The sequence below is a fragment of the Struthio camelus genome, chromosome 2 (assembly GCF_040807025.1).
Source record: "Struthio camelus isolate bStrCam1 chromosome 2, bStrCam1.hap1, whole genome shotgun sequence".
Lineage (NCBI taxonomy): Eukaryota > Metazoa > Chordata > Aves > Struthioniformes > Struthionidae > Struthio > Struthio camelus.
In genome coordinates, this window is record NC_090943.1 from 136,700,916 (window position 1) to 136,725,912 (window position 24,997).

A 24,997-nucleotide genomic window follows, 5' to 3' on the forward strand; every position below is an offset into this window, starting at 1 on the left:
TTGTCATAACATCCCCAAGCAGTTTACCATGTGTACTCACTGATGATCAGAAAGTCTCTAGTACTATAAACTGTTCCTGCATTACTTGTACCTTAGCTTGTCCTGGGATCTCATCCGGCTTTTTTGCCTTGTAAGATATTTTGAGTCATGAAAAGTATCTTTGTTTCGGATTTTCTAAAGTCCAGTAGTTTAAAAAGTCCACACGCTCTATAAGCAATACAGGCTGTTCAGGTCTAAAGATAAGTCACTCTCTCTTACAAGAAAGCAAATAAACAGTGGAGACTAGTAAGCAAATAGTAGCAGGAAGAATTTGCAAGTGTGAAAACCAAGGAGAAAGGGCTTTTCCACATCCAAAAGGTGAACTAGAAAAGAAAACCTAGGATAGACAAGTGAGATGACTACCTGAAACTTCAGCTTATGTAAGAAAGAATGAGCATAATTGCTTCAAAAAGATGTCTTTCCTCATACACTAAAACATACAGTAGATTTAAGTGTAGGCCCTGAAAATAAGCATGCAGCAACAGGAAAAACAACAAGTATGAGAATAGTAACTAAAGCCATAGGAGCAAATAGAACATGCACAAAGATGCAGTAAAGGTGCCAATTGACAAACCTCTGCCAAGTGAGAGAGCAGGTGCCATTAGAGGAGAGAAGCAGCAAGACGAGAAGACTCCAGAGAGCTATAATCCTAAGGAAAAGGGAACAATCAGCTCCCTGAAGGCTGTGAATAAATAGATCAAATAGAGACATTGGCCATTAAGGAAATATCATGGCTAAGCTGGACAATGAAATGGAAAAAATTCTGCTATCACTAAGAGAGGGAGAGCATGCAGAACACAGAATCTTCAAAAAGAGGACCTGTATTAGAGAATCATTACAGGACTACTTCACCATTACAGAAAGAACAAAGCTATCAGAAAAAAAGGTGGAATAAGACAAACCAAAGAGCTAGAGCCAGTGAAAGAAAGAATTTGGGCCAAGCAGGCAAGAAGAAAAGACTGGAAAGCAGGAGGGTATTGAAAGAATTTGGAGGTGATAGGCAAGTCAGAGCTTTTGAAGTTATTATGGAAGTTTCTTCTCCATACCACACACAAGATATGATGAACAAGAGCTTAAATTGCAAGTACAGAGAAAATAATTTAAAAAAATTAAGTATCTGGCAACCTTTATTGGAAAAATTTTTATTTCCCTCACCAGAGCTCACTAGAGAACTTGCTACACGGTTTGGAGGCTGGACAGTTATGCACAGGGAGCTGTATATTGAAAAAGCATAGAGTTACACACTCTTTCCAGCAAGAGAAAGAAAGGGTATGATCCATTCACCGCTGAAACTCAAGTGAGTAAGAACAGCCAGAACGAAAAAAATAAAAGCAGACATTACCAAAAACTAATAAAGGGAAGTTACCTCCACTAGTTACTAGTCAGGTCAAACAACAAGGGGGAAGGTGGAAACAGAAAACCCACTGAGCATAGAAATAGGCCTCTAATGGAAAGAGATGAGGAGCAAGCCAAAAGGAGAAACTGGAAGCCATGAAGTCTTTCCAAAACACTCTAAATAGATACAACACTTTTACACCATCCTCCATGAGGTCAGCCAGAGTTCTGCCAGCCTCATTGCAACAAGTCTTAAAGGATTTCACATGGAACTTGAGCTCATGACAGTGTTTTTTTCTTGTTTTATCACAGGGTGTAATTTTAAGCCAGGGCACCAGAAGGTAATCAAGGTAGGAAGGTAGCATTTCACTAGACAGTAACCTGATTACACTTACTAGCTGTTCAGTGTAGTGAAGGAATCAATCTTAATTAATAGTAATTACCTGTTCAAACTGCAAGCTTTGACCAGTCCTGTATGAGGAAAGGTTTCCAAACCTAGGCCATCAGCTGTCTAGAAAGTCTTACATAGATGTACTATAGTTAAGCCTGCAGTGTCACTCTGTATGTATTTACATGTCTACTAGCTCCCTCCAAGCAAAGTATCCATTTACTATCCAGAGAAGGTACTATTACTACTCAGTTCAATCCTGAGTTCAGTTCATCTTCATTAAACTCTAACCTTGTAACAAGCAAAGCTTGTCAATTTGATCTAGAGCAAGCTTTTGCTTTCAGGGATGAGTGCAGTCGTAAGCCTTCCTAAGGACAGCTTGTTGAATTTGAGATTTTAGTTCATGAACAATCTTATTTAAACCATGGACATGGAATACAGTCCACATGAAAATACTGATGTAACCACATATGCAGAAATGCAAAACAACCGTTAGAATAGCTAGACACAAGAAACATGCTGCAAAGTCTTTCTATATCTGCTTTGTCCTTAGTACTATATTGCAACTCCCACCATCACCCCTTTTTGAACAAACTTTTCAGAAGTCCCATTAATTTGATAGCAGTTTGTAACATGTTAAGTTTCTGCTTCCAAAGTGTCTAGACATAAGTTGTATCAGTACCCACAGTTTCCAGTGAAAGACCAAGTTCCCATGAGGAGAAGTATGAACAGAACCAAGAAGTCATATTTCAAAAGTTAAGAGCTTATTTTAATTCCAGATAATGGCAACAGTAAAATCCAGTCTATAAGCTCGCTGCTGACAAGTCTTCATATGTACAGTGAAAACAGTAAAACAATGCAAGTTTGTAGTCAGTAGGGCTTCCCTATTGATTCCAACATTTTCCTTCTCTCTTCTGCCAAGGGCATCTCTGGTTTCACACCATTTCTTCTCCTTTGCATCATAATATCATGCTGAAAATAAAAGAAAGTGAGAATGAGAACAGAGATTTCTCTGAAGTCTTTGCCTCTATTCAGTAGGCGCTCAATAAGGTTCTTCACAGAGGTATTTTTTATTTCAGAATCCAGATACTCTAGATCTGATTAGCTGATAGCTTAAACTAAGTACTAGGGCATCTAGTTATCTGTTAGTTCACCTTGCTGCTTCAGGAGACAGTGAAATCAAATAAAGAATTACGATATCCCCATGAGACTGTGTCAGACATCTGTCTGGACAACAGCTTTTTTGTTGTTTGTGCAAGTACTTAAAAGCATCAGCTAAAGAGCTCTTCACTTGCAAGGCATAAGCAAAGAAAACAGAACAGTTTAACTGTGGATAGTTCCTCAAAACTTTTCTACCCAGAAGGAGGAAATAAGGACATCAGAGATGAAGAACAAACTCTTCCTAAGCTTTATCTTAGGTTAAAGATAACATGGCCAAAAATAATGGAAGACTAGATAGACATCTTACCTCAGATAGCTTTCCTTATAGCTATTTAAGGAGAACTTATTACTAGAAATATCTGACTTAGATTCAAAGGGAAACATATCAGGTATTGTATGAACATTCACTTACAAATCTAAGAGGGTAAACTTAGGAGAGCCAAGTAGAATAGTTCGATGTATATCTGCTTAAGTCTTCCAGCAGCACATACTGAGACTACCTAGGAACTCTACCTAGGTCTGTAGGTCACTGTAAGAACAGGGGTAGTCAGCACCAATTACATCTAAAGGGTTGAAAAAGCAGTGTATCAGAAGTAATAGAGCAAAGTGTGGAGTAAGATTCATGCTCTACTGTGCTTAAACCCGCTTACCCAGAATTTTCTGCAGCTTTTGTACTTCAAAAAATAATCAGTACACTTATTCTTGTCATAGTTGTTGTCATCCATACATTTTCTAGAGGCGTCCGTTTCCTTTAACAGGGGAAAACACACTTCAGAGATGAGAGAAGTCACTGCACTAAAAGTGTACAAATTCTAAAGAATCACTGAACATCTATGAAGATAGAAGGCTGCTACTCAGATGAAAGAGGAATATCAAGGAGGGTAGGCTAACATCCATCACAAAGCATAGTAAGTAATCCCAAGCAATGACTTCATTTGGTGACAAAAATTAGTACAGGAATCCACAGGATAGCTGTTTGCCAAGATGCTTGGTATAACCCACAAAGGATGATTTTAAAAATGAATTAAGCTCATCTAACCAGGATTTTTGACTCTTATTTTAAGGATAGAAATTTTGGAAAACTGCTACCTGTTGTGTTGCTCCTATTTATGAAGGATTACTGGTTGTCAATTCACTTACTACAAAGTATGGCTTTAAACTTATTTCCCCCCCTCCTTCAAACTCTTCAAGAAGCTTTTTATGCAACATAGCCATGCAAAAGTGCTATCCACAGTGTAATCTCTAGAAGAATCGTCTTATTATTTTAGCGTAAAAATGTAGGAGCAGAAATCACAATTTGATCTTACCGCTACACATGGGTTTACATCATGGTCTCTAAGCTGTTGCACATGTCTGGACATTCTAGATGGACACCTGCACCTTGGTCAGAAACAGAAAAGAAACAGGTTAAGAATCTTTTTTTTATATTGAAGGATTACATTTCAATTTCCTTTGCAGCATCTAGTGAAGGCCTCAGTTCAGCACACGAGCAGCTTAAAGAATTAATGCAAAACTACTGTTTTGCAAAACTGTATTTCAAAGAGGGCAAAAAAAGAAAAAAGCACTGTCTAACAGCAAGACAACTCAAACCAGTTCAGTCCATCACCAGGACTCTTATTACCTCATAAATTCCTACAGGGAGCGAAGCCATTGTGGTGACCCTTATACGAGCCCATCATACTGCTGAGGAAGTGAACACATCTAGTATTTTGGTCAAACAGCTACAGGAAACAGCCAGCACTTTATACACTCATCCTTCAGTTAACAAGGCTGGGGAACAAAGCACAAAAAAAAAAACTTTCCAGACTTGTGCCTACTTTTTGCCTGGATCACGCTGTCTGCATTCTTTACTGAGCTTTCCCAGATGTATAGAAGCCTTCTCCTGTGTTGCTGTATCAGACAGGTATTTGATAACAGAAAAAAGCTGTCGCCCTGCAAGGAGACACCCACTTACAGCATGCTTGACAGTCTGAAATCTCAGAACTGGTCAAATCTCATTGAACTGGTCAAATTTTTGACCGGTTTATTAGTTTGATACTGAATGTAGAAACCGCAAGCTTAAGAGACAGTGAGGGTCCAGTGCCGATAGCCTAGTTGATCCAGCATTGCTCTTTTTGATGTCATCAGCAGACCCTTTGCTACTTCCCATGCATTAACTCTGGCAGAGATGTGGCCTGGAGGTTGCTGTTCCAAACAGAGACCAATTCTAACAAAAAGGCTAAATTAACATTTACCACATGACAGTGAGCGAACACAGAGAAACACAGGACTGAGGAAGAAACAGTCCTTAACAGCAAAACTAAAGTGCAGTTGATTAAGGAGATTAAAAACACCTTGGCTTGGTCTCAGTTTATTTTTACTTAAGATATTGCTAACTCTAAGCTCAAATGCGTTTCTTTCACGTTTGTTACCAATTACTGCAGACCTGCAGTAAAAAGCCAATTTTGTGCTATATCAGCTACCAAAAGTCAAATATTGCTGGCAGTTACCCGTAGACAAACCTCAAAGAAAACAACGTTCTAGAGGAAGGTTCCTCCTCCAGTAAAAGCAGGCTAAGTGAGTAAGCCTTAATTTTCACATCTAGGACTTCAGCATACTCTCTTGGCAGTTGGAATATCCTCCCCCCCCTTTTACTCCTCATGACACAAACAATTTTATGGGAGTGGGTCTTAAAAAAAAAAAAGAAAAAGCACACTCATGCATCAGGAAACTCTTCCACTTTCTTTTGAGAGCCATCCAGTGTTGAAGCTGTTTGATCAGGCAGTTAAAACTAAAATGGGGACACAGGCAAGTAGAACAGCAGCATCATCCTGGATTTGAAAGCAGGAGGCAGGAAGAAAAAGGGGAAAAAAGCAGCATATCACAATACCTCATCTAAGTTCAGAACATGAGATTTTGGAGGTTTGTTTACATCCAGTTGTAACTCAGCATTACACTGACTTTAGGAGTATTGGTAAACATCACCAAAGCAATTATACTTGAAGGAGTACAATATAAGATTGACTTCTGCCGCCTTCTCTGACAAAGGATTCCCAAGGGATTTGTGGGCACCATCAGCACTGTTCTTCAGACACACTGCAATTAACATTTTCAGTTTGATTCCGCTACCAAGATCTGCTAACATACCCAAATCTAGGATACGACGCATAGAATACATTGAACACCTACTTAATGAACAGGCAGTCTGAGTTCCTATGAAGCTGCTAAGTTCAGAGTAGGCAAATGCTTAAACATAGTTGGTACTATTAAAGGTCTGATACTTCCCGTACACGTTCCCTCCTCCCCTGCTTTCCAAAGTTCTTCAGAATTTGAAACATTATCAGCTAAGAAGGGCAAGCAGGTCATATTCAAACACTACTATTTGATTAAATTAATTGGCAGGAAGTTATCTTTTCCCCACAGTTTTTACACGTATATATACTTCCCTTTCCACTTTAAGGCTACAGGTCTGAGCCCAACCATAACCAAGGTCTCATCTATGCCACAGTTCTTAATTACACTTTAACACATTAACAGTTGTAAGCTGTACTACAGAGAAATACATTTGTTGCTAGCGTTCTGTAACCCTAAGGCTTTTTCAGTTCATAAACCATCAGGACATTTTCCATGGGCTTCCTCCATTCAAAGGGTTTATATATATATATATGTATATTTACATACAGCATTGCTGATTATGCTGCAACACAAACCAGGTTATTAAACCTTAAACCCTAAGGCCAGGGCTGTATAAAAACTCTACAGTTTCTGCCGATATTACAACGGGGAGAGCGGAGGGGGAAGGAGGCAGTGAGCAGATCTGGATGCTCCACACGAGAGAGCCGGTTTGCCTGCCTCAGCTTCCAACGGGGGGCTTGGGGGGGGGGAAGGCGAGCCAGGTTCAGAGGGTGAGGGGAGGCCACCGCGGGGCCAGCCAGCGCCTGAGGCGACACCGGCACCCCGAGGGGCGCGGGTGCCCGCCGCTAACCCCCCGCCTTCCCCCCACGGACGGCCAGGGGCCCGCAAGAGCGCGGGGCCCACGCCGAGAAGCAGCGCGACAGCCCCGCGCGCGGAAGCGCCGCGCCCCAACGGCCCCCGGCGCCCCAACGGCCCCCGGCGCGCGCGCGCGCAGCCTGCCCTCGGCACCACCTGCCGCCAACGAGCAGGGCCCGGGCCCGGCCGCGGCGCAGCCCTCCGCCGCCGCCCGGCGAGGCAGGGCTCCCCCAGCCCGGCCGGCCGCGGCAGGGCGAAAGGACGAGCGAGCCGTTCCCCGTGGCAGCGGCACCCCGGAGCGGCGCGGGGGCAGCGGCGGCCGGGAGAAGAGCGGCGCGGGTCGCCGGCGGCACTCACCTCCGTCCGCGGCCGTGTCCGCGGGAGCGCGGGGCGGGAGGGGGCTGCCCCGTCTCCAATTCGAAAGACGTCAGCGCTTCGGGCAGCCCGCTTAAGTAGGGGCGCAGCCTACCCCGCTCCCGGCCTCGCGGCTCCCCCCGGCCCAGCGCCGCCGCCGCCCACGCCCCGGCGGCGCTGAGTGGCACGGCCGGGCCGCCAATGGCGGCGGCGGCGGGCCCGCCCCGGCCTTGAGCGGCGCCTCCTTCCACCAACGGTGCGGGCGGCGCGGGCGGCAGGCGCCGGCGGCGGGGCGCGGCCGCGGCGCTGACTGACGGGGGGAGGCGTCCAACCCGCGGTGCGTGTGGGCGGCGGGCGGTGTGGGCGCGGCGTGTGCGGCAGGCTGGGCTGCACCGCAGCGCATACACTACAATGGCTGCTGGAAAGACGGGAAAGCAAACAATTTCCAGGCCCGCCGCGTCCAGCCCGAAATATGGGGAAAAAATTACAGAAAAATCGGAGAACACTGTAAAGGGTGGAAACGGGGCGCAGAGGGGATGCTGAGGCTCCCGCGGTGAGTCTGCTGCGGGTTTGGGGGGCAGGCGCCGGGGTTTAGCAGGGAAATATCAGGGTTATTTAAATTATGAAGGGGGAGGAGGAGAAGGAGGGGGGAGAGGAGAGAGGAGCAGCGAGCAGTGAGGAAAAGTTTGTGTTAATCATCCCTGCCTTCCATCCTTCTTCCCCCATCTCCCTCAGCCCCCCACCACCCTGCGTCGGACCCCCCTCGAGGAGAAAAACAGGGGAGGCGAGGCGAGGCGAGCGGTGCCCCCCCTTCTTTCTCCCTTGGAGGGAGAAAGAGATGATTTTCAGAAAAAAAAAAAAAAACACCCTCTCTCAGGAGTTTCCTCCACTCCTCCCCTCCCTCCCTGCGGCGCTATATTGGTTCGCGAGAGAGCGGGCGAGGCAGCGGTCTGCCCGGGGGACGGCAGGAGGGCGCGGGGTGCCCGCCGCCGCCGACCCCCGGGGCCGGGGCCGGGGCCGGGGCCCGCGCCGGGGCCGGGGCCGGGGCCGCGGCGGCGGCGGCGCGGGGCAGGAGCGGCGCGGCCGCCCCCTCCCCTGCTCGCCTCTGCGGAGCCTGTGCTGTGAATGCAGTGACAGCGGCGAGAGCGGCGAGAGGGAGCGGAAGACATTAGAGACCGCGGTGCCGAAAAATGAGGGAAAAAATTAATATAAATTCACCCCCCGCCTCAAACCGGCCGATTTTCGCACAGAAATTTCCCCCGTGGACCCGGCTACCCGTAGGGTGTCCCCCGGACCTGGCGGCTCCGTCTTTGGGGGGATCCGGAGGGACTTTGGGGCACTCGACCCCCCTTTCCCTGCGTTTTTTGGACAAAAGTTTTTTTTTTCGTAATAAAGAAACGAATTTGCCTGCTCTCCCCCTCCGAGTGGCCCAGAAGCTTTTCCCTTCCCCATCGGTGTGTGTTTAGAGAAAAGTGTGAACCCAAGTAAGTGCTGAGTCGTGTTGCATTGGGGAGGGGGGTTTGCTAACTGAAAGCAGGAGAGATCCGGAGAGAGAGAGAGAGAGAGCAGGGACAGCTTGTTGTCAGTATCATAAACAACCAAAATGGAGGGAGAACTGAGGCATATAACAAAATAAAAATCAGAAAAAATTGCCAAAAAATCCTTAAAAATCGGGGCTGCTCCCCCTTTTCTTCCTCAAGGTAACAGAATAAAACCCGTGTCTTCCCGAGCCCGTTTTAAGGTTTCAGGGAGCAAGGAGTTAATATTTATTATTTTTTTTTGTTGATGAATTCTTTGGAAAGGCAAAAGCCTCTTATAACTCGCCACCGACAATGAGAAAACGTGAAAATCCTTTTCAGGAGAGAGAGGTAGGGGGAGATGATAGTGCAGAAAGTGCATAACTTTGGGGTAATGTGGAGTGATCCTAGATAAGATAAACGCTGTATATGCTACTTTATAACTTCCTTTTTTAATGCTTTTTGTATGTTTGGGGGATTTTTGGAGATGGGGGCTCCTTTCTTTTTCTCTGCCTTTTTTCTTTCTGTCTTTCTTTCTTTTTTTTTCTTTTCTTTCTTTTTTTTTTTTTTTCCGGACCGGAATGCAGTGCCTTTGTAGTGTCACTTTCCTGATCTAATTAGGATGTGTGAAGCAGAGAGTAAACCTTTCCGGTTTATAAAGTACGTTTTCGTTGCCTTTCAATTTCAAGTTTTCCTGGTGGCTCCCTCCTCTATTTAAACTGGATTCTTCAGAGGAGTGTGGGGTTGAGGTAATGCTCCATAGGGAGAGCCCAGAGTGCTCAGAGTCAGGGCACCTCTTCTGCGGGTGGTTGCTGGTCTCCCTGGCATGCTCGGTTCACCTGTTTGTGTCCTACCAAGAATGTATTCTGCAGTCTCCTCGTTTTATTTATATAAAATAATGATGCCTCATCTTGCCTCACATTGAAGTTAATGCGAAAGTGCTGCTGATGTTGGTTCCACGTGGGATCAGGGACATAGCAGGGCATTTTAAAGAGACAGCTTCTCTTTTCCTATGGTTATCATCACCTCTGCAGTACCTCTGCCTCTAGCAAAGGGGTGGTTCGTTGTTTTTTTTTTTTTTTTTTAATGGAAAGGTATTAAATCAGCCCTGGTCTGATAAATTAGTGCAGCTTAATAGGGGGAGAAAGTGCAGATTGGTTTGGATCAAAGCATTTCTTTTGTGCATAGCAAGTCTTCAGGGGAGTTTTCTTGTGTGTTAATTAAAATGCTGTGTTTTGGAGAGTTTTTTTGGAATGGATGTTGTAGAAATGAAATAGTCTCAGGTTGTTAATATGAAAACCTAGAGCTGTTTTGCTAGCTCTGAATTCCCAGAGAGGAGACCTGTGTGTACAACACAATTTCACTGGCATTTTGTAAAAGCTGTGAAGTGCATTATTTTTACTTTAGATGACTTCAGTTTTGTTGGGGACACCTGAGTTTGTTGAGAAGCATTGTAGAGCTTGTTCTATACGTAAATCTTCTGAACAGTTGCAAAAGGTTTTGAAAATAGTGAAAATAACTGCAGGATTAAATTGGCCAAAAAAGGGGCTTTTTAAAAGCACACCTTAAGGTGTGTAATTATAGCATACCTTAGAAGAATTACCTCTGGCTTTGTTTTTTTTATCTTTTTTTTTTTTTTTTAAATCATCCTAACTGTGATCTAGTTTCATGTATGTGTGTGCATGTGTGTGTGTGCATGCGTGCTTTTTGCATGTGTTTTGGCTGATAAAGTTTTTTGCTTATTTTTTAACTTGTAAGTGTTTAACTGTAATGATGTGAAATGTTCTGCTTGTCTATATTATCTGCTGTGTATTTTAATTTTCAGTAAAATGTCTATTAAAAAAATTAACATCATCTCTTAATATGGCAATTTGATCTCTTTATGAGGGATTACAAGGTTTCCTTCCCACATGCTTTGTTTTTTGTAGCCTTTGTGTGTAACTCTAGATTAAAAATTGAATACATGTATCTGGCTCTAGAGAGGGAAGATGGAGTACTGAACTTGAAGGGAGGCTATTTCAGCAAAGTTTTCTTTGAACTTCCTGATGTTGAGCATTATTGTGATAGCCCTCTGTGTTCAGTAGCATGTGATCACAAGTGATCTGTACCTTTTCTGCAAGTGTGACTAAAGAAGCTGTTGTACAGTAGTTGTTGACTAGGATAGTCTTGTGGTTACAGATTTTGGAAGAAATCTCAAAGTTTTCCAGTGACTCACAGTTGTAAAAATTAAATCACATCAAATACACTTAGGCTTGAAAAAAGGCTCATTAAGGGAGAAAAATTAATCAGTTTGTATAAAGGAATGAAATTGAACATTTTTCCAAAAGTGTCTTTTCATAGTTTGGAGGTCTTTCTTATAGTTAGTAAGACTTCATACTTTGAAGTTCCTTTCCAAATTTTCCTTACACTGATTTTTCTTTTTGTTGACTGAAGTTACATACTCTTGAAATTTATAGAAATTTGATGAATTAATAGCAGTGTGCCGTGTCTTGGGGGTTTTTTAATGCACCAGGGTAGATAGATAACTAGTAGATGTACAGAACTAACTTTATTAAACTAGTTAATAGTTAAACTAGTTAATTAAAATAATATTTGAGAGCTTTTCAGATACTGCATCTGTGGCAATTAGTACAAAGTATTTAATATGTTACAAAATTTTTACCTATCTAAGAGCTTCTAAATCATTAATTTTGTAATGTGGAAAATAGTTATAGGCACTGGTCATAACAACATGTATGATACGCATGTTGTGGAATATATTTATTGACTTGCAGTTATGTGTTACAAAGTTAATTCAGTATATCCAAGCATAGTACAAAATTTAGGACATAGGGAGGAGGAAGAAATTGGTAGTCTTCTGAAGTGGGTTTAATTTGAGGATATAATCCGAATGATGATGATAATAGTAGAAGATGAATATTGTTTAGGGCTGTTTTTTACAAACTCAGTTACTCTCTTTATGTAGAAAACTGAATTCTTCTCAGAGCGGTGATGTGGTGTTTAATAAAAATAGAAGTAACTTTCAAAGCATCTTTGCTTCTAAGAGTTAAGATAATATTTTCTGTTACACATTACTCTGGTTCTATACATGATTCAGTAAGATTTTCAAGATTTTCTAAAATTTAAACACCTAAAGAAACAAATACTTGTGGATTGTTGCTGGTATAGTTACCCTAGATTTTGTAGGTAAACTGAGGAGTTCTAAAAGTATGGAAGTCTACTGTAGATATTTATCAATGCTATTGAATAGTGTTTAAAAGTTATTAACTACAGTATTGTACAACAGTTCAACAAATGCAGAAATCTGAATTCTCATGCATTAAAATTTCCTTGAATGCTTAGTTCAAATGTGTTTCTTGGTGGGCACATTTTATTTAGTAATTAGCCTAAAAGTGAGTTTTCCCATGTAGACCTTTGAGATTTAAATTAAGAAAAAAATTTTTTAAAGTTTGTTTGGTTAAAAAAGACACTGCATACAAAGTGTAGCCACTTCTAATGGTCGTCCATCTCTGCAGTTAGTCAAAATGGTGCCCTTAAGTCTCCTCCTTTCCGGGCTGTGCATATGTTTTAAAATTAATGGGTTAAAGAGGGCACTGCTCATGTTCTAAATAAACCACTGTTTTTAACTGTTTAAGGTTATTTTGTTAAAAGAGATGTTTTATTTCAGAGTCTGAAACAGAAGTTTTTTTTTATTTTGTGCCTATAACATCTAATATCTTTGAAGCTAGATTTTGTCACCAGACAAATAACTTCTGGGAAGGTTCTCAAACTAGTTTATCTGTTTACCAGAAGGAAATATTCTGGAAAATATGAAGTATGCTAGACAATTCTCAGATGCAGTGTAGAGTTAAAAGCAACTAGCAGCCACCTCTGCTGAAGTGATAGAACACTTGCTTTCGAGGAGATACTCTCCAGATATCTGCAGCTAGTGAAGATTTTGCTTGCGTTACTTTTGAAATAAATGTACAGTATCTCTGCACTGAACTGTTAACCATCTTTAACCAATTACCAAATCTTTAGGTAGCCTTAAAAACTTTTTAAAAATGATTCAGATAGGAGAACAAAGTTACATTTTTGTATTGATCAGATATAAAGTGTTTAAATTTCTGAAGTATAAGGGAAATTTTTTTGCATTTATCTGAGCATCTCGATAATATAGAATTATATATTTTTCCTATTAATCAAAAAATCACATCTAGAACCTAGTTAAATGTATATTGATATTTTAATTGTGTGAACTTGTAACTTGAATGCAAATCGTATTGATTAACTCTCAGTAGAATCACTTATGCAGCTGTCTATATTTTATTTTTAATTTTTCAAGGAACATAATGACCCTTTATCTGAAATTGAATAGATGCAATTATTAATGAATTTAAAGTAAGCAGTTGTCCGTCAGACATCAAATGTGATAAGCTCTAACTGTATGCAGTTATGAAAGCCTATTACTGAATAGACTTGATCGTCATTATTGCAAATTAAATTTTACTTTTATATAAACTGGCTTGTTAAGTTATTCTGTGTCTGCTTTAGTATCAGTGTTCACCTGTTATCTCATCTTACAGATTTGAATTGGCAAAAACTACTAGAATTACTTTTTTTTTAAATGTTGACAAGACATAGCATACTTTCAAAAATATTTATGTGATAACAGTTATAAATGAGGGGCCTTCTCATAGAATATATTAAAATTGTTGGTATTTAAATAGTTCCTGGATGTCTTGTAAACAGTTATTGCAGGATGATGGCATTAAAAGTAACCACAGTATGTAGTGGGGATTTGAGATGGCTATGTAAGTATGTTCTCGAACAGTGAGGAGTGGGGAAGCTTGTATAGTTATTCTCATGTTGAAGGAATAAATCAATTTGTATTATAACCTTCTTTGAAAATAACTTCTGTTCCTTTTCTAATTCAGCCTCTGTTCAGAGCATAGAGATAACTTCTGAAATATGTTAAAATATATGGTCAGAGTGATGGACTAATTTACACATGCCTAAACCTGATGGTTTCTATAGATTTGCAAAGGCATGAAAAGAGTAGAACATGGCCCAATGTACATAATTTTATTTTATTTATTTAAAGGGAAGATTTTTTAAAAAAGGAAGTAAACCACTATAAAATCAAAAAGTGAGATAGACAAAACAAATGAATATAGGCAAGTGTAGCTGTAATACACAGAACAGTAACTCAAAACTCGAAATAAAATAGCTCAGATCAGTTTTGAGAAGTTAAATGGGAGTCAGGAAGGCAAAACCTAGAACAGCCATCAAATACAATTAGAAATAACTATGTAGAGAAACTTGGAAGAATGCAAAAGGTGGCTGTTACAGTAAACTGAATTGCTATAATCTTCTTTTGCACTTAATGTGCCAAATGCCTCTCTCAATGGAGAATATCCCTAGAAATCAGATTAGAAAGTGTTTAAGAGGAATTATTTGTCAAAGTTGTTTTTTTACTAAAGTTAGGATAACTAATAATAATCTCTTCCATATCGTTGTAAATGGTGCTTTATTTGGTATCATTTAACTATGCAGATTGCACATTGACTATAATATACTACATATTGTAGAGATAGTTCACCTGGAAGCCTGATATTGTATGTTGCTAACTTCCACCCTAAAACTTTTATTTATGGTTGTGGGTCAGATTATGTTTTTGAGACTGCCAAATCTAAAGTATTTGTCATGAAATAAGATGTAGCTATCTGATTTTATCTTATTCCTTATTTACTATGAATTGTCATGTAATCAAAAAGCACGGAGAATGTGTCACAAAGTTTATGTTCTCTGCTTATTCATTGAGTAATTTGTATACAACAGGGTATCAGATTTACTAGGGCATGATTTCTTAAAAAAGCCCTGCAAATCATTTGAATCAGAATTAATGAGATCTCATTTCACTAAATGTTTGAACAGCAGAAAGACCCTGTGTATGCAAATTAGAATATTTTACTATACCAAGTATTTGTCACTTCTAATAAAACAGTGTTTATTGTGTCGTGTATGTATTTATTATGAAAGTTACATATATTTAAAGGAAACCTCTGGCTGGTTAGGGAGAAAGTCATGTCCTTTGAATCAGTTGTAATATTGGAATCTTTTTGAAAAGAGACCTTTTTGAAAAGAAACCAGTCATGTTATTCCAAAAAAAAAAAAAAAAAAAAAAGGCAGAAAGAAAGATTCTGGCAGCTTGCTATTAAATTTCAATCAAGCCTATATAGTTAGTAGTAAAACGTTTACAAGTTTGTTAATGTTAAGTTTCTTCAAACTCTTATTGTCACATGTGGAATTTTCATTTATAATAATTGTTCATTTAATACAGCTGCCTGCATTCAAGGCTTAACAATAATACAATATTTATCATGCATAAATATAGATACAATATAAATACATAAAAGTGGCAATTGCCTGCAGCTATTCTTATCTTTTCATAAGATAGTACACTTACATCTGCATACATCTGCAGTGTTAACTGCCTGTTATCAGTTACCAGTGCTCTTCTCCCCCAAAATATTTTAAGCAAAATAGGTATTAAACTAAAATAAAACAAATGTAAAAATCACTTCAGGCTTTTCTGCTCAATTTAAAAATAAACATTATTAAAGCTAATTTTGTTCACTGGAAGTTGCTGTGGTCAATACACGTTTAATTTGTCTCATCCAGGACATTAAGAAACTGTGAACCGTGTAGCTTAAGAAGAGCTTAGACCTTAGCAGGTAACAATAGATGCCAGTTAATTTGAATCTGATAGGTTTTTTTTTCCTCTTGTGTCTTGACATCGTTTCTTTTAGTTCTTTAGAATGCTGGAATGGTGTTTAGACTAAACCACTTCTAATTATACCCCAATGCAAACATATAGCTTATGGCTATATTTTAATCAGTTTCAGAAAAAGTAATAAAAATATTATTGCATATGTCAAAGGATGGTGTTGCTACATGCTATTTTAAATGGTGTTTAAGTACAGTTATAAGCATACCAGCACAATGAAATCAGTTCTATTCTTAAACAACAAAGTTATATTATTTGTTACTTAAGAAGTTATTCGCAATCATAACATGTTAATTACCCTAATTATTCAGGCCGTTTTTAATATGTGTTGAAATTGTTTTAAAGACTATATATGAAATATTTATATTAAAACAGTTTAATTTCTCATTAGTTGTAAAATGTAATTTTTCCCAGTTGTAATATTTAAAGACTTTTTGTCCTAAATACACAAGTGTATCCTTGCCTTTTGATATCAGGACCCGATTGTTTTTTAACTTATTTTTAACTTTTATTCTCTCAGAATCAATTTGTGGCCCAATCAAGTGTTGATAATGATCATTTTTGTACTACAAAAATTGTACTGAGGAGTAATGTGGAATTAACCTATGCTGCTGATGATACAAGTTTGAAAATTGGGATGTAAAGTATCATGGAAAACTTAATCATAGTGGTATTTGAATGATGGGAGCAGCCCCAAACTGGATGAATGTTAAACTAGCCTATGAGGAAAAGATGTCAGGTTTTGCAGTCTTGTAGTGCTAATCAAATATATGGTGAAAGGTATCGCTGTTTTTCATAGGAGATATTCAAACACACTTGTAGCATCGATTGCTGTAGAAGGCAAACAGGAATCTAGGTTACACTTTCAAAAATGATAAACTATGAAATATATATCTTTGGAAAATATTGTTTTTAGAAATCTCCCCTGTAGTATAATATTATTTTACCTTTGAGAACTCGACCACTTCAGATTATTTGAGAACAAGTAAGTTAAGTCCATCTTGAGTAATACTTTTGGGTTTTCAGTACAGTTTTTATCTATGCATCGTGTAAAACAAACTTCATACTCTTCGTTATAGTTAAATATTTGTGCTGAAAGGAAAGTGCATTTGAGCCGATTCATTTGATTGGAGTAGAAAGGTGTTTTGATTTGGGAAGGGTAAATATATGCGATTCTCTTCTATTTTTCTGAAGTTAGCCTAATAAACATACCAAACATAAAAGGAGGCTGCATCTTTTCTCGAGCCTTGAGTGAAAAGGGAGGTGCAGTTAGGAAGGGACTCTGCTGACTGCCCTCAGTCTCTCAAATATCTGTCCTCTGTGAATTTATAATTTCTGTTGGACAGCAGCGTCGCTTCCTTGAAACTTGTAATATGTTCGGTTATCTTGAGATAAATTCCGCAGTTCTTCATTAGGCAAACTGAATTCACTAAAAATTTTGTCTGAATAAGGACTTGAGCATTGTGCTCCTTGTTCCAAATGTTTCCATCGGGTTTTGAACCGTAGGAAGTCTCATTTCTGTGAACAAACCCACAGAGACTTCATGGATGCTCTAAACTACCCTTTGAGGTATTCCTGCTACTGTTCTAGTTGCCACCCTGCCCTTGAATATAATATAATCCTTTCAGCAAAGCTTCCATGTTTTGTCATAAAAGATGGTTTTATGCAGATAATTTAACAAAGAAACATAAAAGCAGGCAGAAATTTGCTATCAAGTTGAAAGTGCTCTCTAACTACTAGGTGAAATAGCGCTTAGAACACATTTGTTGTGTTGAGGTAGCGAGACCTGTAGTTTGACAAATCAGCTAAGCTCTGCGTTCTTCAATTCTTCCTCCCCAAATACAGGTGACAGTTTATCACGGCTCTTGCTGCTTAACAGTGCTCTGAATATTCTCTGTACATATACATGCAAACTTTTGTAACTTAGGCCTTTGTAGGAAATTCCAGAGGACTACTGGATGGAGATCATGAGGTGTTTTGTATCCCTCTTATGTATGAACTGCATTTAGCAACTTTGTAAATTCATGATGTGATTTTATATTCCGGTGTAGGTCTGAGAGAAAATGTAGTCGAAAGTAAGTGTATCCTCACGGTGTATAGCAGACCTAAGTCTTAAGAAGAAGTGTTCTACCCTCTTGCTTCGGGTATTTAGGCAGGTTACGTGGAGATAAACATTTCTTCATATGTTTTCCTCCCCTTGATGCATTTATCAGTTGTTTAGGAAGTCTGTTTCTTGAGGTTTGTTGAGAAGTACATACCAGTGGCTGGCAGAGTTATTAAATGACCTGAGCCACAGAATTGGTAGATGGAAGGAGGAGACTTTTTTTCTGATCTTGAGCAGGTTATTTGCCTGGTTCCTTGGCCTCTTCAACAGTGCATTGCTGCAAGTCAGAACAAAGGAAATTGAAGAAATATTCCATAAAAACACATGTCCCTGGTTTCTCTGGCAAAGCTTAAAAATCCAGTTGAATGCTGACAGTTGTTCTTCCCTGTGACCTCCAAAATATTCAGCCTGTCCTTCCTGCTCTCCAACTACGATCATTTCCATCTCTCATTTTCTAGGTAGATCATTAGTAACTGCACAGTAGTAACTGCATGTTCTGTAGGCTAGCAATTTCAGCCTGCGTCAGAACAGGAGATTCATGTGAAAGTTGAAACGCTTCCTAAGGAACAAGTGATATTTCCACTTCTTTTTTTTATTTTTATTGTAACATGCCTCCACATTGAGGTAATTTCACGGTGGCATTCATGAAAATGCGTGATCTTTCAGGTTGTCAAGAGTAAAACCATTCAGAGCTTTGTAGGTTAAAACTAGTATCTTTTAGCATCTTTTGGTAACTGGTCATCATGCAGGGAACATGCTGGAACGGTAGAGTCATGTGCTACTCAGCAGGGCATGGTGCTTAATGATGGGACTGCAATGTCCTGAATTTGGGAGGAGCAGACCTGCACTGAAGGTTTGGTCTCTTTCCATAGTGTGAGTAGGGAACTGCTTTACTGTGGCTTTTACAAATAAATGAATTCTTAGAATAAGATTCTTCACTCACCAACACATTTTTCCCCCTGCAGTGTCAAAAATGGACATTTCAGGATGATTTTTACACATCTGTGAACTTAAAAGGGCAATTAGCGTAACCATGTATGAAGTTAGAGTATTTGAAAAGCACAAAAATCCTCTAAATGAAAATCCTGGGAAAATAAATTTAAGACTGTCTTTAAAGCAAAGAAAAATAACTGCCATACTGAAGTGGTGATATTTTTCAACCAACTAAATAACACTTAGATGTTGTGGGGGTTATGGCTTCATTTAGCAATAGCTTGAATCCCTCAGTAAGGGAATGTCTGTATTCTTATCTATTTATCTATCTAGCTATATCTATATATATAAAATGTACATTTGGAAGAATGTAGTTTTCAGTAACAAAAAACATCAGAACTAGATTAAAGGATTTTTTTAAATGCTATGTCTGTATACATCCATGGCATTTTTTGAGGTGAGAAGCTTAGGTACCCAGGTACGCTGAGGTCTTCAGAACCTGCCCTGTTTAGTTCTTGGAGCTGTACAAACACAAAGCGCTTCTGCTACATGCAGATGGCGTATGAGAACGTGCTTCCTAAGGTTCAGGTTAGTGAGCTGATTTGTTGTTCTTATGTCTCTGAACTCAGAATTAAAAGTGATACATAAGGATATGTTACTGACGTAGTAACACACAGCACTTTAATCCAGTATAGGGTGTGTATATTACAGAACTTTGATGTGAATGTTGTGTGGCTTTAGACTTGACTTTCTAGTACTGTGGATTGTACCTAAGAATAAACTGTTTTGTTTTGTCAGAATTACTGTCTCCCTCTGGTGTGTTTGCCTTTAATTGAATTCTGTTCTGTGATTTTTTTTTTTTTTCCCCCCCCCAGAATTGTGCTCGTGGTTTTTCCTCCAAATGAGGACAGATAGCATTATGCTTCTGCTGTGTTTATGATACATAGCACCTCTGACTCAGCAGATCAAAAGTTTTTTGAAAGACAGAACTGATATGTGTATATATATATATATATTTTTAGATCATTTAAAAATAGCTGTGTCAAAGGAGATTATGCCTTTAACGTGCTAATCCACTAAGCCATTATACATCATTCTGTAGGGAATGTTTTATGCTAGGCAGCTATCTCTTACTAGAGTCTCTTTGAAAGGTTTCAGATTATTACAGAAATATATTCATAAGCTTTAATTCTTACAGAGAGAGGCTTCTTTAATAGAGTGTATAATATGTGCACTACCCAATTGCAGCCTTTTTTCCAAGAACTGCTTTATGTGTCCGTATGGTTTGGCCCGTTTTAAGTACTCTGGACATTTGAGACAAGTTGTTGATTAAAAATAGCATGTGCAAAAACCTTTTCTGAGTGTGTGTGGGGGTAACAATTCCTAATTTTAATAGAGACTATTGTGTTGTTGTAACTGAATGTCTGAATGGAGTGCTTTACTGATTATGTGGAAGATAGAGTAAGGAAGGGTGAGAATTTGTCAGATGCATTGAAGACTTTGAGGCTCGTCTGAAGTAGTAGTTTCAGTTGATAATCTCGCCCCTCTGCCGCTTAGTGTTTTTAGCAGTTGCATTTTCTTCATTCAATTTTTGTGATTGTGTACCAGACTGTAAAAGAGTCACGCAAACATGGGAAACAGTATCACTGACTTTGCAGGAAATTCTGTAAAGCGCACAAAGTGCAACTGAAAAGCATAGTTCTGTCTAGGCTTTTGACTTCAGAAATCCTCGGTGTTACTCGTACGCGCAGCAGATACAGGTGTGTGTTAGGCTGACGTTTGACTGCAGGTTGGCTGCCACTTTGTGCATCTGTGACTAGAATCTTTTAGTTACTGAAGATGAATACAAATAATTTGCATATAGTTACATGAATTATGTTGCAAAGTTTGCTGGAAGAGCTTAGCAATAACCATTTTCCTTTACTTTTAGAAACGCTAATTCAAAATGGTACAATATGACAACATGAGGAAAAGGTGTGGTTAGTTGTTACTACTTGATATTCTATTCTGGCTAGTTACAGAGCTCTACTTAATGTTATCTGACAGGTTAGACTATTTAACTTGAAAAACTGCTGCTGCCTGACTGGTGAGCTGGGACGTTACTCACTGTGATATGCAATTGGCAACAAGTCCAAAAACGTTTTGAGGCGAACTTGGCCCTGCTTGAAACTAATAGTTAGGTAAGGTTTGATACGTTTCTTAGTGACATGTTAAAATGCCTTTTGCAATTTGGGCCAGTATGTTTTTGAACTGGAGAGGCGTGTTTCGTATAATCGAGAAGACTTCTAGTTTTTGGTGATATTAGCTCTCTAAGTCGAAGTATGGTTCGTTCTTTTGTTACCCGAGTAGTCTATGAAAAGTATAACCGTAGCACAGCATGTTGTGTTGTAGATCACTTACATATACAGCCATCTGCAAGGAATAGACCAATGATGAGAGACAGGGAGGATATGGGAAAGAAGATAGCATGTGGGAACAAGTAAAGTAAAACACTGTACGGCCCACACCGAGTATACAGTAACAGTCCAAAGAATGTTATCCTAATAACGTTTTGTTGTAAGGCTGTGTAGTAGTTGTATGTGAGACTACTTCCTAAATAGTGCATATAGATTATATTAATAATTATAATATTTGCAACAAGGAGTTTTACTTTTCAGTAGAACAAAGTGCTGCATGGAAGTATATTAATCTTTATATGAATTATTTTTGAATAGACTGTGGAATAAGATTATGTTCCAAACAGTCACAGTTTAAAATCCTGAAAAGGAAGGAATTGTTGTAAATTGTTTTATTCTGAAGCTGTATACTTAATCTTCCTGGCAGATAGGATACTTCATTCTTCCAAGGCTCTATTTTCACTGAATAATTAGCTGGAGTTACCTACATTTGAACTGATTCCTGAAGTTAGCCTAACTGGATTGAAAATGATAATGCTGAAAAACAGTACATAAATCACTTTGTGGAGCTGGGTTGTTAACTGCATTAGTGTTTAAAAAAAAAAAAAAAAGTTCTTTGACTCACCAGTTTAAATTTGGGGAAAAAAAAAAAAAACCTAGAGAGTTTTATGTGTGATTAGGATAGGATATTACTCAATTTGTATATATGGCCAATGCAGAAATGAAGAATGTCTCTAAATTCAGCAAGTGGTGTGTGTTGCTCTAAAGGCAGCAAGTGACTCATGTGACTGTCTTAGCAGCTGGGCAGCAAGATTAGAGAGCCACTATGTACACATTCCCTTACTGAGGGGTCCAAGCTATTGCTAAATGAAGTTGTATTACAGCCAACAACCGAATAACTGGCATAAGAAAATAAAGTAAATAAGTGTGTCATCAGGTTAGTGCCGTACTTATTTTAGACAGTCTTTAAAGTGAAGAAAAAAGCCCTTTTTCAAGATTTGTATTTAGCAGAGTTTTGTCCTTTCTCAAACAGTCTAACGTTATATGTGGTTACATATTAATTGTCCCTTTAAATATGCAGACTTGTAAAAATCATCCTGAAATGGCTGTTTCTGACACTGCAGGAAAAAATGAAAATGTTAGTGAGTGAAGAATCTTATTCCAAAGAATTCATTTATTTGTAGAAGTACTAAAAATATGTTTATGTATCATGAAGTATTTTGATTTGAACTGAAATTGGCAAAGCGTGTACTTGTTGGTCACTTGCTAATTTGAAGACTTATTCATGATGTTATTCCTCATGTATTTCCTAATTGTAAGAATTTGTGAAGTTTGTTCCAAATTGTCTTTAAGTTTTCCTGGCATGCCAGTATGGATTAGTGGAATATGTATTCTTTTTATTTTTTTACCGAGTTTCCCTAATCTAGTTTTTTTTACTCAGATACTTTCCTTTCTTAAGAAAATTGCTGGACATTCATGAATGTTTTGTCCTTTATATTTACAGCTACAGATAGATATTTAAGCTAGTAGTTAGGAATGTAAACTCAAAACTGTCATCCTGTCAAATACCTCTGCAGAAGCGAACTTGGTAAGGACTTTCAATCTAGAGGACCGGAGGACATAAGCTTGCCTGTTGCGATCAAGTAAATTGATACAGAAATCAAGAAGACATGAATATGGAGCTCCTTGGTGCTATTTTTAGTGTCAACTTTCAGAGCAGAATTATGCTTTAAAGATGAGAGTGTATTTACTGAAGAGGGGTTTTTATATTTAAAAAGACAAGGCAGACGGGAGGTCAAGCCCTTGATAAATTCACTATAGTGAAAGAATACCAGAGGAGTGTGTGTTCCTAGCATTACTCACTGTGTCCTACTGCCCTCAAAAAGATTAAACAGTTTGTTTTTCTTTTTGTCTGCTTCAGAGTCTCTGGATTTCTACTTTCTCTCTCTTTTGCTGTCTAGTAATGACTTGTTTCCTATATTGTTAATCTCTTTCATGTTTATTCCAAGTTTGTGCGGCTTTCCTTACTAAGAGTTTTCATTTGTATCTCTAAGATAAAAAGGATAACATGAAGCAGGGTTGTCTAAAATTGTGAGTGCATCTGAAAACTACCCTCTCAAAGTGAACCATTATTTTAATAACGTTGTAAAAATATCTTGTTCGTCTGGCCCTTTTATTTTTGCATGTTTGTATTTCTTAGCAATTAAGTCTCTTATTCGTTAATATTTTGAAATGTTTGATTCGTAGGAATTCTTCCATTTTTTATTTCATTTGGTTCACTATTATCTGAGTCTTTCCTCACTACTTTTTAAATATGTATTATTTTCCTATAGCAAGTTGCTTTTCTTTTTTCCTACTCTGCCTTCATCATTTTTCAGTCATGCATTACTCATCAGTTGCAAAAGAAAAATGTTTGTGCTCTTATTTCTGCACTGCTTAGCCTGATGGTGCTCTGTGACATAGGAGTACTAGGCAACAAAGAGATACTTGTGTATTGATAAGTAGCTTATAGATAAAGCGCTAGCAGATTGTGGCCAAAGATATACCTGCAAAATTTATTGGTCCTGTGAAACCAGTAACTGCTTGTATGCTTCAGTGGATTTTTGTATGCTGCTCTTAATACTTCTCTTGAATTTAACCAACAGAAACGTCCACCTCCCAAAAAAGCTCCAGGTCCTGAGTTTTGGTGTCCTGTGTTGTATGTGTCCTGTGTTGTGTGTGACAGCAGTTTCTGGGCTTTGACCTCTCTGGCACAGCGGAGGAGCCCTCAGCGGCTTGTGCTGAGCTGCTTCCCTTGCTTCTGCAGCACGCTCTGTTTGTTCAGAGCACCTTTTGCATAGCTGGGAGAGTAACACACAGACAGCTGTCCTGAGAGAATATTTGTGTGAACTGGGACTTTGGCTTGTTTATTTGTTTGTGTGTTTCAGAATTATGCCCCAAATTTTGGAGCCTACAGCTTTTAAGCCACAAATTTGTGCTGCCGATCCCCACTGAACCAAAGAGGGAAGTGGCTCCTCATGGTTCCCGGGGAGGAATGCTCTTAAGCTACACGTAGCCAAAAGTACAGTATTTTCTTTAATGCATTTGATTTCCAAATGGCGAAAGGAAAACAGCCCAGCAAGATCAGCCAGTAAGAATATCTCATACTTAGCCTCTTTTAAGCTGGCATCTTTAAGGAGGGTAGGAATAGGAAAGTATGAAATGAGTGGACAGTATCTTGCTTAATATAGTTCTTTTCTGCCCTGTTCCCCCTGCCACTCCATTCTTCCGGGGGGAATCAACATTGTGTTTCCGTCCCTGGGCTGTCAGAAAACTGTGGATGTTTTGAAGGAAGCTGAGGCGCTTTTTCTGAGGCTGGTTCTGTCCTGAAGAGAATTTTGCGAGTGTTTCTGTGGTGGTGTGTGCCACCTGCCCAGTATGTTTTCTTTGACAGGAAGACTTACAACTGAGAAAAGGAAAAAAATGGTTTGGGAAAAAGTTGGCATCTGTTTTTGAAAAGCTCAGCCTGTGCTCTCTGACAGCATTTCTAAGGGCTGGAGCTGCAATTTCACCACTTTCCTTGCACACCAGTGGAGATCTGGCAAATGGGTTGAAAGTGAGAAGCTGATCTGAAGAGACTCTTTAGCTCTTCAGTTTCAGCTGTGATTGCCGTATCAGAGCCTTTTAAGGAGTGATGAGCTTCCCAGTGACAAGACAGAATTGCAGTAGCTGCCTTTGAAAAGAGAGAAATCTTGGTTGTGGTATCCTCTGAGAAAGCAAGCCTTCTGGGGCAAGCTTAAAAATAAAGGCTAGGAGGGATTGGGACCTAGATATCTGAAGCACTCTTCTCCAGTAACTATAGATACTGTAGTCCTTCACAGGAGGGCAGTGGACAGGAAGAATGTTTGTTTCTAAGCAGTGATGACTATGTAAGAATAAATAGAACCAAAGGAGGCCTTAGGAGTTGTGTTGCTTTGTTCGTGTCCTTAAAAAAAAAAGTATCCATTTTTAGGATTCAGTGTACTAGAGCCTGAAAAAGAAAACACAGTAGGC

At 39.2% G+C, this 24,997-nt stretch overlaps 2 protein-coding genes across 8 annotated transcripts in view; one reads left to right on the plus strand and one right to left on the minus strand.

The window, feature by feature from the left end:
• Positions 1 to 2,509: 2,509 nt before the first annotated feature.
• On the minus strand, positions 2,510 to 7,446 carry CHCHD7 (coiled-coil-helix-coiled-coil-helix domain containing 7). 2 transcript variants are annotated; one of them, XM_068932668.1, is made up of 4 exons: positions 7,250 to 7,446; positions 4,231 to 4,303; positions 3,574 to 3,672; positions 2,510 to 2,734 (listed from the first exon to the last, which is right to left on the minus strand). In XM_068932668.1, exons 2-4 carry the CDS (start codon positions 4,282 to 4,284, stop codon positions 2,633 to 2,635), a joined length of 255 nt encoding a protein of 84 aa, XP_068788769.1. In that variant the 5' UTR covers positions 4,285 to 4,303; positions 7,250 to 7,446; the 3' UTR covers positions 2,510 to 2,632. The 2 variants fall into 2 exon arrangements, with proteins under 2 accessions (XP_068788769.1, XP_068788770.1); XM_068932669.1 differs by having other exon boundaries at positions 4,231 to 4,297; positions 7,250 to 7,419.
• Positions 7,447 to 7,571: 125 nt separating this feature from the next.
• The window catches only part of PLAG1 (PLAG1 zinc finger), a 53,457-nt gene continuing 36,031 nt past the window's right edge, over positions 7,572 to 24,997 (plus strand). Inside the window, exon 1 of one of the 6 annotated variants that reach the window (XM_068932676.1) lies at positions 7,572 to 7,799. The gene's annotated coding sequence lies outside the window, so the exon portion shown is untranslated. The remainder of the gene's footprint in view (positions 7,800 to 24,997) is intronic. The other 5 variants (XM_068932671.1, XM_068932672.1, XM_068932674.1 and 2 more) reach the window with 5 other exon arrangements.